This window comes from Chiloscyllium plagiosum, unplaced genomic scaffold (assembly GCF_037043375.1).
Source record: "Chiloscyllium plagiosum isolate Xiang-an unplaced genomic scaffold, Cpla_swu_hap1 HiC_scaffold_39, whole genome shotgun sequence".
In the NCBI taxonomy this organism is placed as follows: Eukaryota; Metazoa; Chordata; class Chondrichthyes; order Orectolobiformes; family Hemiscylliidae; genus Chiloscyllium; species Chiloscyllium plagiosum.
The window spans coordinates 10,059,392-10,074,759 of NW_028270177.1; the positions used below are offsets into that span (position 1 = coordinate 10,059,392).

At 41.6% G+C, this 15,368-nt stretch overlaps 1 protein-coding gene across 6 annotated transcripts in view; it reads right to left on the bottom strand.

The window, feature by feature from the left end:
• The window catches only part of LOC122540917 (A-kinase anchor protein 13-like), a 417,382-nt gene that overhangs the window by 122,285 nt on the left and 279,729 nt on the right, over nt 1–15,368 (bottom strand). For all 6 annotated transcript variants that reach the window (XM_043677213.2, XM_043677212.2, XM_087981477.1 and 3 more), the window contains 2 exons: nt 3,670–4,052; nt 1,047–1,100 (listed from right to left, as the gene is read on the bottom strand). In XM_043677213.2, coding sequence (XP_043533148.2) covers nt 1,047–1,100; nt 3,670–4,052 — 437 coding nt within the window. The remainder of the gene's footprint in view (nt 1–1,046; nt 1,101–3,669; nt 4,053–15,368) is intronic.

Sequence of the window (15,368 nt, forward strand, 5' to 3'; positions counted from 1 at the left end):
CAGAACATTTTGGGGAGACAAAGGCTTGTTACTGGTCTCAGGATTCCAGCATCTGATCTAATCTTCCTTTGTAGCTAAAATATGAATGTTCAGTGGCTCAGTGAGCTTTCTGGTCATATTATACCAGTGGGCATTTTTCACCTTACAAGGTGATAAGGCATAAAAGTGTCACAGATTAATCATCATCTGTGACTTCAATACCAGTAAAAATATTGATTTCTATGTAAGACAAGAATTAAAAATGGTGTCATTGCATATTCCTTCACGTGTTTTTTTTTGATAAGTAGTGATGGTACCATAAAGTTTTAGTTTTAGAAAATAGTTAGATGGGAAACAGAAGCAGTGGTGGTAACAGCTGTTAAGAACGTTAACAATGTATTTGCAAAGATTAGCCCTGATCATGATTAATGAACCCTGTGTTGATACATGCAAATTGTTATTACACTGAAACCTGGACCTCAAATGACTAACACTCCTTCACCACTACCTCCCTCCTCCTCCTCTACAGAATGGAGGAAAAGGTCAACAGTTCAAAGGGACAGGATTCAAGGCTGAGGAATGTACTGATTTCCACAGAAACCAGTTCACCACACTAAATGCTGACCTGATTCTTATTTATCAGACATTCACATGTGAACATCCTAGGTCAGGACACCCTCGGCCCCCTTGCAGGCTCAGGAACATGCTAAGTTCATGTGTGACCATGGCTGTCAACTTGGCACAAAGCAAAAATGATAACAGAGACGAAGCAGGCCTGAGACCGCTGTTAATAGTCACCTATTAACTGTCTGTTGCCACCTCCCTCAGGTCCTCCCACAGCCCCAAGACTTTGGTGAGGAATTAATTTTATTTGAAGAGTCAACTTTTAATTAGTCCCAATAGTGGTGCTCCTGATCAGGCTTCAGTGAAATAAAATTTGCAAAATAAAAGGAGTCTGTTTTCCTACTGAACACCAGAGATGCAGCCAAACGCTCAAGCTTGTGTGAAAACAGAAGATTAATATTCATTTTCACTGGTTAAAATAGATAGTCTTGCTTCATTTTTACCTTCTTCTATGAATTGGTGGCCGCTTTACCATGTCACCAAGCATTCTCACAGAACTGAAAACAAATCAATGAAGATGAACAATCATTCAGCATAGAAATGAAATGATCGATGCCTCGAAGAATAAAGGATGAAATGATTAGAAGAATGAAAACCAGAGAAATCAAGAAAGCAAAACAATGAATAATAGCAAGGGACAAAACTTGCACAAGGTGCAAAAATCAATATATTTGAAGTCCAAAGGTAAAGTACACTGCAATTAAAACCATCCCCTTCTTTCATGTACTGAGATCCCAACCTTCATTGTGCAGAAATAGACCATTTGGCCCAACACATCCGTGCCAGTGTCTATGCTCCACTTGAACCTGGACCCCACTGTAATCCAGCCCACTATGAACACTGTCTTTTTCCCATTCATGTGGACTTATCTGGCTTTCTACTAACAGTGTCAATGCTCCTCCCTGAAATACTCGATGTGGTAGCCAGTGATAACGAGTTCTAAGTTCCAGCCACTTGCTTGAAGACCTTATTGGACTTTCAGTGACTATCTTAGATTCATGACTTTGACAGCAAGATCCTCCCAGCCCTGGGAATGGTCTGAATGGAGACTGATGGTAGTTGGGGTGGGGTGGTGAGGGACGGTTGATAAAATAGCAGGGACAGCTCACCGATGCATTCCTGCTTCTTGGGGACCACCAGCCAGCACGAAGATTGTGATGGGTAGTCTAAAGCAGATTTAATTCACCATGGCGTCCCTGAATGGAGGTGCAGCTGGTGACAGCCTGGGGTCCATCGGAGCCTTTGCCCGCCAGTGAGGCTGCCAGCCAGTCAGTCTTCCTCTTCAACTGCGGGAGCCTGCCCACTTGGCTCCCCTGTAAAATACATTATTGCATTCACCCTTTCATGGTACAGGGGAAGGGTGGGGCTGCATTTTGTGATGCCCCAATATTCTCCTACCAGCCTGAGAAGCACCATCCTCCCTCTGGAACTGCGGAGGCTCTGGAGATGTCAGTCCAGTAACCGGTATATCCGATAATTGGATAGTGAACTCAGAGGGATCCTTTGGGAAAATAGCTGCCTCCAGCTTGTCTTGCAGCAAGCTCAGGTGGGCAATCTCCATTTAGTCTCCAGTGGTCTGAAGCCACTGAGAGGACTCTGCTCCCAAACACATGAAAATCTCATTCATGTCTGTCTCATCATACCACTTCACAACTAACAACATCAGGTCACTCCTTAAGTCTTTGCTTTTCCCTTTCATTCCCCCGCATCCTGTTCAATCATTCTTAATAGTTACACCCTCTCAGGCCAGGTTGAATGATCATCCAATTGAACATGAACTAAGGATGCTATCCAATGTGATGCTATAACATTACTTCACAGTTGCAGTCTATGACTGGAGTAATCACCATCAAATCATGCAACCAAAGAGAGCTACAGCACTGAAACAGGCCCTTCAGCCCACCGAGTCTATGCCAGTCAAAAACAACCACCTAATTATTCTAATCACATTTTCCAGCACTTGGCCCATAGCCTTGTTTGCCTTGGGATCTCAAGTTAAGATTAGAATGGTGCTGGAAAAGCACAGCAGGTCAGGCAGCATCTGAGGAGCAGGAGAGTCAATGTTTCAGGTAAAAGCCCTTCATCAGGAATCATTTGCTGATTTGCTTTTCCAGCACCACTCTAATCTCGACTCTAATCTCCGGTGTGTGCGTTCCCCACTTCCGCCTTGGGATCACAAGTGCCTATCTAAATACTTCTTTAACGGGTATGAAGGTTTCTGTCTCTACCACCCTTGCAGGCAGTGAATTCCAGATTCCCACCACCCCCGGGTGAAAATTTTTTCTTCACCTCCCCTCTAAACCTCCTGTCCCTTACATTAAATCTATGCCCCTGATCATTGATCCCCCCATCAAGAGGAACCTGCTGTCTACCCTGTCTATGCCCCTCAATTTTATACATTTCAATCATGTACAATCCCAAACTCCTCTGCTCCAATGATAACAACTCCATTAAAATTGAATTGCTTCCTTCCAGCTTGATGCTTTCAGGCATGCGTTTGCTTCAAATTACCTAAAGATTGTACACACCACCCAATGACCATAGGCCTGAGTTTCAGGAGTTTTTTCTCTCTCAAACTTAAATGATCACAGAAAAACAAAGATCATTTAAGTTTGGGACAAACAGCAACATGGAAATTCACTCTGCTTCATCTCATGAACAGTGTAACCTCTTTCCACCATTACCTTGATGCTTAAGAATTAAACCATTTGCAGCTTATACTTCTTCACCTCCTTCCACAAGGTCACTTTGAAGGCCACCAAAACAGACAAAATGCCGAAGCAAAGAGAGTTGCGTGAACAAGGTTGAGGATTATAATGACTTATTGAAAAATTAAATGTTGCATTGTTTAAACATTGTGGTTGCAAAATGCATTGTGTATTCTCCATTTTAGGTTAATTAACCCATTTTCCTACAGTACATTAATATCCACTCACTGTAACATTTATTGTTGTAAAGTGTCGCCATACCAATCGAGAATTGAATAGAAAGATGGTTGAACCTTATAAGTGCTACAGAGTTCTCTCCCTCAACTCTCCAGCCACATCCCTCTTTTTCACATCTTACCTTCTCTGATTGATCTCTGCTTCGCTGCCTGTGTTCTTCCCGGGTCCCCAGCTGTGTCGCCGGAAGGGTGACAGTGGCCTGATCACTGGTCTGAAGATGGAGGCTCGTGTGGGCACATCAGCAACACTGTCCTTCTCCTCTTCAGCTTCACACACTACAGTGCAGCCATTATCTTGCCCTGCCGACCCTCTGCTGTCCCTCTGCTCGGTGCTCAAAAGACTCTGTCTGTCATGATCCTCCTTTACTTCCAAGATTGCATCAGAGGGCAGGAAGACCTCACCATCAAGGGCTGCGGTCAGCTCAGGTGACTCAGAATGCCCAATAGTCGAACTACTTGTCGTCACACCACTAACTTCATACTCAATGTTCTGCGCACCCACAAGCTGAAACACAGGAAAAAAAAAACTAGGTTCATATTTTTAATAACAGCCAGTGTTATGGACCAGGCCAAACCCTCTCAAAACACAGGAAGTAGTTAGCCTAGACCCTAACTTTTTTTTATTTTAAAAGCCAAATGTTGCATTCCAGATGCGATTCAATTGGTCAAACTATCATTCTTGAAACAAAACACACTTTATTCATACAGTATAGTTAAAATACAATAAAGAAAGAAGAAATTGGAATAAGTTAAGTCTGTTGGAAAACTTAACAGAATAATAAATTATTTAACTACTAAACAGTAAATGTTCCAACAGCGTAAACACACCCATGGCAAAGGCAAATTCAGTAAAACAGTTGGTCTAACAGGCAATTCTCCAGTCCAGAAAGAAAGACAAGAGAAAACAGAGAGAGAGCGATAGATAGATAGATAGATAGATAGATAGATAGATAGATAGATTGAGAGAGAGAGAGAGAGAGAACACGAGCGCACACATGCACGAGAAAAGCAGGAGAGGTATACTGCAGATTACAAACCCAGCATCAAGACCCCAGCAGCAACTGCTACGAAAAAAAACTAAAAGTTCTAGCTCTGTGGGAGCTTGACACCACCCATTCCGGCTGCTTCTATTGTTCCAACTTTTAAAAAAGCCCCAAGGCCTCTCAGGCTGTTTATTAGAGTCACCTTTATCTTAAGGCCTCCCTTCAAACAAAGAATAAAATAAACCTCTTAAAGCTATAATATCGTCAGAAGGCATTTGCCACCCTTTACTCCTAAAGAGCTGCTTTGCTGGTTGAATTGGTACATGTTTCGTATAGTGGGGGAACTGAGCACAACTACAGACTGATTTCAAAATAGATCACTGGTCATTGCTTATCCCAGTTACCCCAGTATTAGATTCTGCTTCAGTACTCCAAGACCACAGAAGATGCAAGGATATCAGCTGAGTTCCTGCTGTGAAAAAAAGTGCACAAGGCTACTTCCCTCACCCTCCACTAAAGCCCTCCCCAAGTATCAACCCCACTTACATACTCTAAGATACACAGGATTTTAGCACATTCCAGGCTGATTTATTGTGTCATATCAGGGTAGTGCTACACGACAGGAGCTGCCAAATTTCAAACTGAGATATGAAAGGAACTGCCTCTTTAGCTTCTCCTACGGATGTAAATGATCCCAGAGGATCTGTTTTTTTCATATTGGGGGCTCCCCATTCCTTAGGAAATTGCTTGCCACCTCTTGGCACCTTTGGTGGCTTGCTACAGAAACTTCTCATTTTCCTATTTGATGTCAGTAGGACATTTTGCTCAATGATTCGTGCCTGTAAAATGGTTTGGGGTCAAACCAATGGTATTGTGTCAAAGGGAAAACCATCCAAGGGAACAAGATGTTTGCAGAATCCCATCCTAAAAAAAAATTGGCTGATTTGCTAACTTTACATTGCTACCTCACTACAACAGACTTAAGATTGTTCTGCACATAGGCAGATGATGTGGTTTTGCTGCCTTTGCCCAGTTTTAGACTGACCTCATGAGTGTTGGACTGTCTTGCAGACACCTTGTACTGCCAGCTTTTGAAAAGCAAAACAAAAACCTGAAGAAATCTAAATGAACTCAATTGCTTGGGGTTCAAAGGCTCAATAAGTTATGTTTTTTTAAATCGGATATGTGATGTGAAGAATCAATTCAGAACAACATTTCCATTATATTTACCAGCACCCTGAAGCTCAGAGGAATGAGAATGGGGAATTAAGTTGATCATTGCTGCTGGAGCAATAGATAGGTACCTGAAATTAACTAGTGCTGACAAGAACTTGCTGTTTTTATATCATTAACGCCCCCTTACTTTGAAATGATGCCTGCTGGCCCAAGGCTCTACCACAAGGGGGAGCAATCTTCCCACTTCTACCCTGTCAAGCCCGTTCAGAATCCTGTACATTTCAATAAGGTTGCCTCTTATTCTTCCAAATTCCAGCGAGTCCAAACTACTAACCTCTCCTCATAAGAATGTCTTTCTATTTGCAGGATTAACCTAATGAACCTTCTCTGGACTGCCTCCAATGCCAGTATATTGCTTATTCAATAAGAGGCCCAAGACTGTTTGCAGTAACCCACCTGTGGTCTAATTAGGAAGCTTATAAGTCTAATAGGAACACTCTAAATCAAAATTTGACGCTGAGTACAACAAGGAGATGGAAGGTCAGATGGCCTAGTGCTTGGTTAAAGAGGCGGGATTTAAGGAGCACCTTACATTCGATGACATGGAAGACAGAGGGAGGAGTACAGCTGGAGCTTGGGGCTGGGGCAAACGAACATGGGTCACTTCCAACACAGCGATTAAAATTCAGCATGCTAAAGAGGCTAGAAATAAATTAAGCATTCATCTTGGTAGGTCGAGAGGCTAAATGAAATGACAAAGACAGGGAGGGGTGAGGACATAGCGGGATACAAAATAAGCGGATGAGAATTTTAAAAGTAAGGCAATGCTTGACCCAGAATTGATGTAGAGCAACAGGCACAGGAAAGAATAGAGTTTTGAGCAAGGTGAGATATAGGCAGCAGAGTATTGGGTGATTTTCAAGTTTATTAATGGGAGAATGTGGAAGACCAGCCAGGTCTGGAATAGGTAAGTCAAGAGGGAGTCGAGTCTAGGGGACTCTGTGATGTAACTCAAAGCAGCCAGAGAAGAAGTTGGATGAGCTTCAATTCGGATTAGATTAGATTCCCTATAGTACCGAATTAGGCCATTTGGCCCAACAGGTCCACATCGGCCCTCTGAACAGTAATCCATCCAGACCCAGTCCCCTACCCTTTGTTTACCCCCGATTAATTACCTAACACTATGGGCAATTTAGCATGGCCAATTTACCTGACCTGCACGTCTTTGGATTGTGAGAGGAAACCGGAGCACCCGGAGGAAACCCACGCAGGCAGGGGGAGCATGTGCAAGCTCCACACAGTCACCCGAGGCAGAAATCGAACCCAGGTCCCTGGCACTGTGAGGCAGCAGTGCTAACTGCTGAGCCACCATGTTGCCTCTTGAAGCACAAAAATATCGCCGAAGACTCCTACCTGCCAATTACTAACGTCCCCAGAAAAATGTACATGGGTTGCAAGAACCAGGATCAGACTGAGTTGTGACATCCTCCAGGGTCAAAGTTCCTTCCAATACCCTATTATTCAGATTGGAGAGTGAACATAATGGTAAGTTCTGACAATGCCAGTGGAATGGTAAGGAAAGGAGAAAATGTAAGAGGAAAAAGGGTGGTGGTGGATGGGCAGAGGTGGCATCTGGAAAATAACATTTTTCAATGTAAGTGACTATTAGGAGCTGAAATCTTGCTGAGGAACAGCCAAAGAAATGTGTGTGTGACTCATGAGCAACACTGACTAAAAGTGATGTTGGAAAAAATGATGTGGAGGAGCTGGTGTTGGACAGGGCTGGGCAAAGTTAAAAAAAAAAACACACAACACCAGGTTATATTCCATAAGGTTTATTTGGAAGCACGATATCGGAGCACTGCTCCTTCATCAAGTAGCTAGCTACCTGAAACTAATGTTAGAAAAAAAGTTACACCCAGAGTTTCAGATAGGATGCATGCAGATACATAGTGCCAAAAAAATCATTCAACTCAAAATGTTTGAAGTAACTTTCCAAATTTATTCTCTATTATGTGACCTTATAATTGGATTTCAGGTAATACCTAAGTACTAAAACACGCCAGATGGCAAAAATGCTAGTCTGTAAGCTTCTATCACAAGTTGTCATGTATTAGTTGTCAGCAGACATTGTTTAGACTTCACTTTGAAGGAAGACTACTGCAGGAGTTGCCAACACCGATGGACAAACAGCCCAAAAATTGTCAATGACTTAATGGATTTTAAAAAATCCTGCAATCACTGCAGAGTAAATCATCAAGTTGACTTAGACAAATTGGCCATTTCCCCAGGACTGGCTAATTGTTTTAGTTTTGACAGGAAGTCAGAATGACTCCTGAAGATCAAAGGTGACGGTATGTTATAGCAGTCTGTTCAGGATTATCTGCTCCAATTCACTCACAGACTACAGGATTCCTTTGACCTTCGACCCACAACAGCGAGTTTAACTTCCTGTCAGGAACTGATTCAAATCAGCTAATTAAGACAGGTTGGTGCACCACCCTATGGTGAATCCACGAGATGATGATTAGGTTAGGTGAATAAACAGCTTGATAAAGAAAATAAACAAGGGTGGATTTATCCACTGTCAACTTTATAGGCAAAATAAGTCAATAACACTCATGGATGTCCTGCGATAATGTTCACTGACAGTCAGAAGGTGCTGTGGTTCATCATCTAAGCCCATTATACTTTGACAGCAATGACTTCCAACAATGATGCTCCCCTCCAAAAGTGAGGAATCATTTCCCAAGCTGAACATTAAATATGAATCATAGAGTCCCTACAATGTGGAAAAGAAAACCATTCGGTCCATCGAGTCTGCACCAATGTTCCCATCCCCATAACCCTGCATTTCCCATGGCTAATTCACCTAACCTGCACATATTTGGACATTACAGGACAATTTAGCATGGCCAACCCACCTAACGCTGCACATCTTTGGACTGTGGTAGAAACTGGAGCACCCGGAGGAAACCCACACAGACAGAGGGAGAATGTGCAAACAGCACACAATCACCCAAGACTGGAATTGAACCCAGGCCCCTAGTGCTATGAGGCAACAGTGCTAATCACTGAGCCATCATACTAAGACACTGGTTTGAGAAAACCAGGAGAATATTCAAATAGGGAATCAAAACAGCATGTTTTGTCTGTTTTTTTTCTTGAGAACTTTGGTTTTATTGGTTAAGGGAAGTTTTGATGATTGGACAGGATAGAGGATGGCAGTGGGGTGAGAGGGGTAAGAAAGACTGCTTGAGAGATGATGGTGTGAGTTAGAATCTAATGCAAATAAGAGATTTCCTTATTTTATGCAGCACTTTTCACAACTATTTTATTGCCATAGAAACACTGTTGAAGTGTAGTTATAATGGAGGGAACATAACAGACAATTTGCTCTCAGAAAGGTCCCAGAAACAACAATGGGATAACAACCAGATTCTCTTTTTTCTGGTGGTGCTGCTTAAAGGATAGATATTGGGCTATAATACTAGGATAATCTCACTGCACCCCACTCCGAAACCTGTAGTATAAACATAAAATAAAACCCCCAAAAAACTTTAAATTTTAAAATCAGCTCTGAGCTACATTTCCTTTTCAGTTCTCACTAGGAAAATTAGATCTTCACTGTATAATGTTATGAGTCTGGACTGGACCTTTCTGAACAAGTGCAAGTGGACATCACCTTATTCCCTTGGGGCCTTGGTTTAATGGTCTCATCCAAAACATTGCACTTTTCATAGCCCCTTTAGTTCAATGCTGGAGTACCAGCCGTGGGTGTTCAGGCTGTGGATTGGCATGTCAATCCTGTGGAGTGAAAACCTTCGTGAATTTGTCTTGAGCTGACAACTCTGGAGCAACTACGTACCTGGTGGCCCTAGCTGCAAGCTGCTTTGTAAGGCATGTGTAGGGAATAGGAGACCAGGGAAGTGGGCTGTATGCATTACCAGGCCAGCAATGGTGGGGGGGAACCAGACTATCAAAAATCAAGATGGCTTGTACACCAGCAACTGGAAACAGTCACTGGAAAAACAAATGACTTATTGCTGGTCGTGTTCTTTTCATACATTAAAGCAATAAGCTTTTCATTAATCAATGCATATGAACAAAAACAACTGTCATCAAAACAAGAAAGTCATTCCTATTTAAGCCTATTCTTTGCACAAACAGGAAACCAATATTTCAGTTTGATTTGAGTTACGGGGAATTGCAGCTGACATTCACTTTAGCTTTTACAGCAAAACCATCAGTCCAGATCAATAACATGGTGCAGTGCAGACACAGGCAACAAGACAGAATTGGAAAACATAACATTGATCAGGGCTGACAAAATGTAATGGCTGGTTGACACTTGTTTATACGGCAGGCAAAGGAGAAAGAAGAAACAGGAACTACAGGAGTGTGCTTCTATTTCTCCCTGTTTGTCAATCCTCATTCAGCCAGTGTCACCACAGTATGATGACACCTGTAGACTAGGTGCTGGCCATTCTGGGGTGCCGAGTTAGGTGTTGGTGCTTGCCATCTCTCTCATCATTTTTGGGGAATAGTAGAATCACTGCTCTTGGCCTTGGGTGATAAGGGGCCAGTTAGCTTAGCTGACTGGACAGTGATGTGCCATGCACAATCATGCCAACAGCATGGGTTCAATTTCCATGCTAACTGAGATTACCATGTTGGACTGTCCTCCTTAATCTCTCTCACCCCTGAGGCATGGTGACCCTCAAGTTAAACACCGCCATTTGTCTTTCTCTAATGAATGAGCAGTCCTAATGTCCTCTGGAACTATGGCAACTTTACCATGGGCCCTCTTGAGAGAACTCTTCAGTGATGTGGGTGAAATGTCTTGTCTGATCTTGCAAAACGGAGGCGAGGTGTTTTAAGTTATTAGGATAGGCACCAAAGTCTTGGATCCCCTTGAGTGAAGATTGAGTGTTGGTCTGAACAAAGTGTTTAAAATGTTAAAAGAGATCTATAACAGAGATCCAGAAAAAGTATTTCTTCAGATGGGGGTCTTGAAGAAAGACAAAAATCTTAAAATTACAGACAAGACATTTAGATGCAAATTGGAAAGTACTTTGAGAGACATAGGTTAGCAGAAATGTGAAACTATTTCCCAAAAGCCTATTGATTCTGGGACAATTGAGCTTAAAAGGCCAATTTGGAAAGAATAAGACATCAAAAGATAAATACTGATGATGTCACAGATCAGCCATGATTTTTATAATAGAGTGATGCAGGAGATGTGATTGGCTGAACAGCTTACTCTTGTACTTGGATTCTTTCAAAGCCCGACAATTTTAATTGTATTTGCTTTTACTTCAAACTTCGTTCAAAATTTTTGATTCTGGTGATTTGCAAAGGCAGTTGAATTTTACAGGCTTTACCTTATTGGTGCCTAAAATCAAAAGCTAACAGCAGAATCTATTTAAATCAACAAATTAACACATTAAGGTTCAAATCGTGTCCTCTGTACATCTGAAAAAAACAACTCGGCTGGCAGAGAGACAGTGGTGGGGGTGCTGGAACTCCACTGCATGTGTCAATGGAGAAGAGTTTATCTCAATAGTAATGCCTTTCAAATGGCAAATAGTCTACCTTTACTCACTAGGTTCACCTCCAAGAAATGGACAGAGCTCTGGCCACTAGCCCTAATTCCTCAGTATAGTTCAGCACCTTGGAGGATAAAAGGAAAGAACAGAATTTAAACAAAAACCACCACGAACAGCATCAAGGAAGAGACCTCGATATTTCCAGTGAGCACTGTGGTAATTTACTGAGTCTGAGGCCAAGCTGACATCTGCATTTGCTACTTTTGTCGATGCTGACAGGAAAACTTTTTTGCCTCAACCCACAAAACTTCCCACACGAGAACAGACTGTCTGTTCAGCTGATGCTTCTTCTTGTGCCCATTACCAAATAAAAAATGCGTTTTTGTTTTAAAACAAAAAAAAATTCATTGACTTAAAATCTACACACAGTCTGGGAGCAGAATGTGGAAAATCAACACCAGTGATATTTCACAAAGACACCTCACAAAAGAGAGATATTTCTGGAGAGCAGCTTTCTATTTGTGAAAGACTCTTCCAAGTACATATTAACACTGGAAATTTGCCATTCCCTCTGGAGGAATCGGAACACACATTGATTACAAACTGTTGTCTCTTTAAGATTACCGCTGTAACACTCTTGTTCAAGCAAGATTGCAATGACAGTCCGAGGAAATGCATGTGAGTTAGGTTAACATCCATTAGAGGTTAAGGTAATCAGTAACTGGGGGAAAACAAAATCAGCAGAAACTTGGGAAGGGGACTGAGTTAATCAGGATAACCAAAATATATCTGTAAAATAATAAAAATTCTGGAGTAACTCAGCCAGTTTAGCAGCATCTATAGAGACAAAAACAGAGTAAACGTTTCAAGTCCAATAGAACTCTTCTTCAGAAGAAAACTTTCTTCAGCATTTTGTTTTCACTTTTGGTTCAGGTCTCCCGCATCAGCTGCAATTTGCTTTTATTACAGTTTGGTAAAAGGCAGATTGTGTCTCAGCTAATTAAAGGAATACTTTGATGAAGTAAGAGAAAATGTTGATGAAGGATAGACAGTAGATGCAGTCCATATGGATCTTAATAAAACATCTAAGTGCCACATGAAAGTTACTGAAATTGTGTCTCATGGAATAGGAGGATCAGAGATCACGTGGATAAAACAATTAGCTTCAATAAATGGGGAGTATTCATGAATGGTTATTTTTCAGACTGGAGGATGGCATTTTCCCAAAGGACTACTGCTTTTTTTTGACACATACACGGAAACATGAAGCAAAATGTACTGATGGCAAAGTTGGAGCAGGGGCAAAGTGGGAGGATAATACAAACAACCTGTCTATGTCATGTTGCAGGTGAATAAAACAGGCAAAAAAGTACAGATGGAATTTAGTAGAGAAGTCTGAGGTGACGTATTTTTGGGGATGGGGAATGGGGAGGAAGTATAGACATTATGGCAGGAGACAGCAGTCAGCTGGGATCTGGGATCTTGCTCTTCATATATACTGTTGTTGAGCAGAAACGTAGAGAAAATATGGAGAACTTTTATAAAGCACTCACCAGTTCACAATAGAGAACCGTCTCCAGTTTTGATCGTCATACATCAGGCAGCTAGTGAGGGTCCTTGAAAAGGTACAATGGAAATTTACCAGAATGATTCCATAGATTGGAGATTTTAGCTACATGGTTAGGTTGGAGAAACAAGGGTTGCTGTCCACAGAGTAAAGGCAATTAAGGGAGATTTAGTAGAGGTACTCAAGATTATAACAGGCTTGGATAAGGTCGACAAGGAAGAACTGCTCCCATTAGCTTATGGAACAAACACTGGTGATAGATTAGCCAATTGCTTTGATGGATACACGGGCATCAAAGAAGTAAAAGCAGACATGGATGAGACTCCAGAAATCCATTAGTCTATTCAAATAGCTGAGCCCCAGGGAAAGCATTGCAAGTGCGCAGTAGCATTGGGGGTATGGGGGAGGAAGGATTGAGAAGGACCTTTTGAACTTATCAATTGAACAGCTCCGCACGCAGCAGCTCTAAGATGAAAAGCTGGTCCAACTCCTGAAAACTGTGGAGGAGTTAGACGTGCTGATATCCACAATGAAGCTGGTGAGATCTGGAGGATCAGAGATGAGCTTGTGAATATAATGATCTGTTTTAAACATATTTTAATTTGATGTATACACTCCTAAACCTGGGTAACACAAGTAACAACAAGAAACTTAGCTACAACATTTAAAATGTTTCAATAAAATTATAACACTTTTGCTCGACCTTAAAGGTCCTGCTTGTCTAATCTTTCTCCTAACTTCACCTTATTTCCACCTTGACACTTCAGACCAGTTTTGTTGCTCTGTCCTGTTTATTTTGGCACAGTGATTACAATGGAATACTTTTAAACATAATGCAAAAGCAAATCACTGAGCAATTAAATAATTCCTCATGACCTCTCAAACACTTGATGTGCTTCAGGTCAAAAATCACTTTCAAAAGAAAATGCAGCAAACGTTGAGATTATATTCAGCACAGTAAGATCACAAATGCAGTCAGGCAGATGACCCTGCTCTGGGATAAGGTTGCTTGACACAGAATGGCTGGTCAGGATTCCAGGAACAAATGCAGTTGCTTTTCAAATCAAACTGGTATAGAATCAGGTTGACCCAAGTCATACTGTGAAGCATCAGAACAAAAATGGCCAAACCAATCAGGTTAATGTGGCTCAAAGTCACTGGTACACCAATCTGCAGGCCACCTGTATCACCACAGCAAGCTCCTCACTTCCAGACTTTGGAATCAGACAGAACAGGGAGGGACTCTTGCCATCTCACAATATAACACTCGCTTACTGAAAGGCCACTTTAAGAATATAGCTGCTGTTGCAATTTCTTCAGACTTCCACTTTACACTGTTTTAATTCTTGCAGCAATATAACTTGATTTGGCAATGTTCCCCTCCCCATTAATAGCATGACCACAGGTTGAAGAAGTCTCCCCAGTGTCTATGTGGTAGAAAGTGTCAAGATGGGAATATGGCTCAATTCTTGTAAGTGCAGCTCATACATACAAACTTCTGACTTGAGGCACTGGAAGCTCCACCACTCGAATTGTACGAGCTCTTGTCCTTCGAATGAGATAGGATTCCTGCCTCTTATCATCAAGTTATGCCTTTAACTTGTGTTCAGCAATTTCTCAATCCCTATCGTTCCACTGTAGGCTCAACTTTTCATGGGTGTACTAAGGCAAAAAAAAACAGATTTACCAAGATGAATGTACAGCTTGTAAACCAAAGGCTGGCTGTAAGAGTGTCTGCAGATATCAAATGAATAAAATGTATGTACATTATTAAACATAATTTTGATTTTCACAGACGTGTATTCTGTCCTGGCTGTGTCTTACTATTCCATTAATCTTGGGAAGAAAACCAAAGCTGGCTAATTGTTGGCACAGAGCCCATCAACTCCTGGCACCATCGCAATCTGATCCTAATTTTCAAAAAGATTGAAGCCACTGAACCAAAATGGTTAACACACTAACTGAAGTCTGCAAAGAATAAGCTCACTGTTTAACGACTGCATCTGCTGGGACCAATCTGTGCAGCTGAAATTACCACTTTAAAGGGGCTGTTTAATGAACATGAGGCTTTTATTTTCAATAAATAGTTGCATGCTCAAAAAGTCAAAAGTGTTTTAGAAAAAACTTAAAATGCTCAAACTACTTTAACTATTATTCAATATTACTGACATTGGTAAATTATTTTAAACTAACAGCAAAGAGAGGAGCGGAACTAACATAAGGAACACACTGCAGACCATGTGCTAAGTTGCCTTTGTCAGAGAACACAATCGAGATATTAGAAAATTACAAGGATTGGCAGTGGTGGGGCAGGGGGAGAGAGAAAGAGATGGTGGCAGGGGAATGGAGAGAATGAGAGAATGAGAGCGAGGAAGGCAGTGAGTGAGAGTTCAAGCAGAACCTATGCACCCAAAGGATGACAGATGCGTAGTAAGTTACCACGTAAGGGGACTGAAACCATGTGTATAAATAGGCTTGATATTCAATGAGAGGTTTTTTCAGAGACTCAGTGAAAAGGTGGTGTTCAAATCAAATTTATGGCTTAT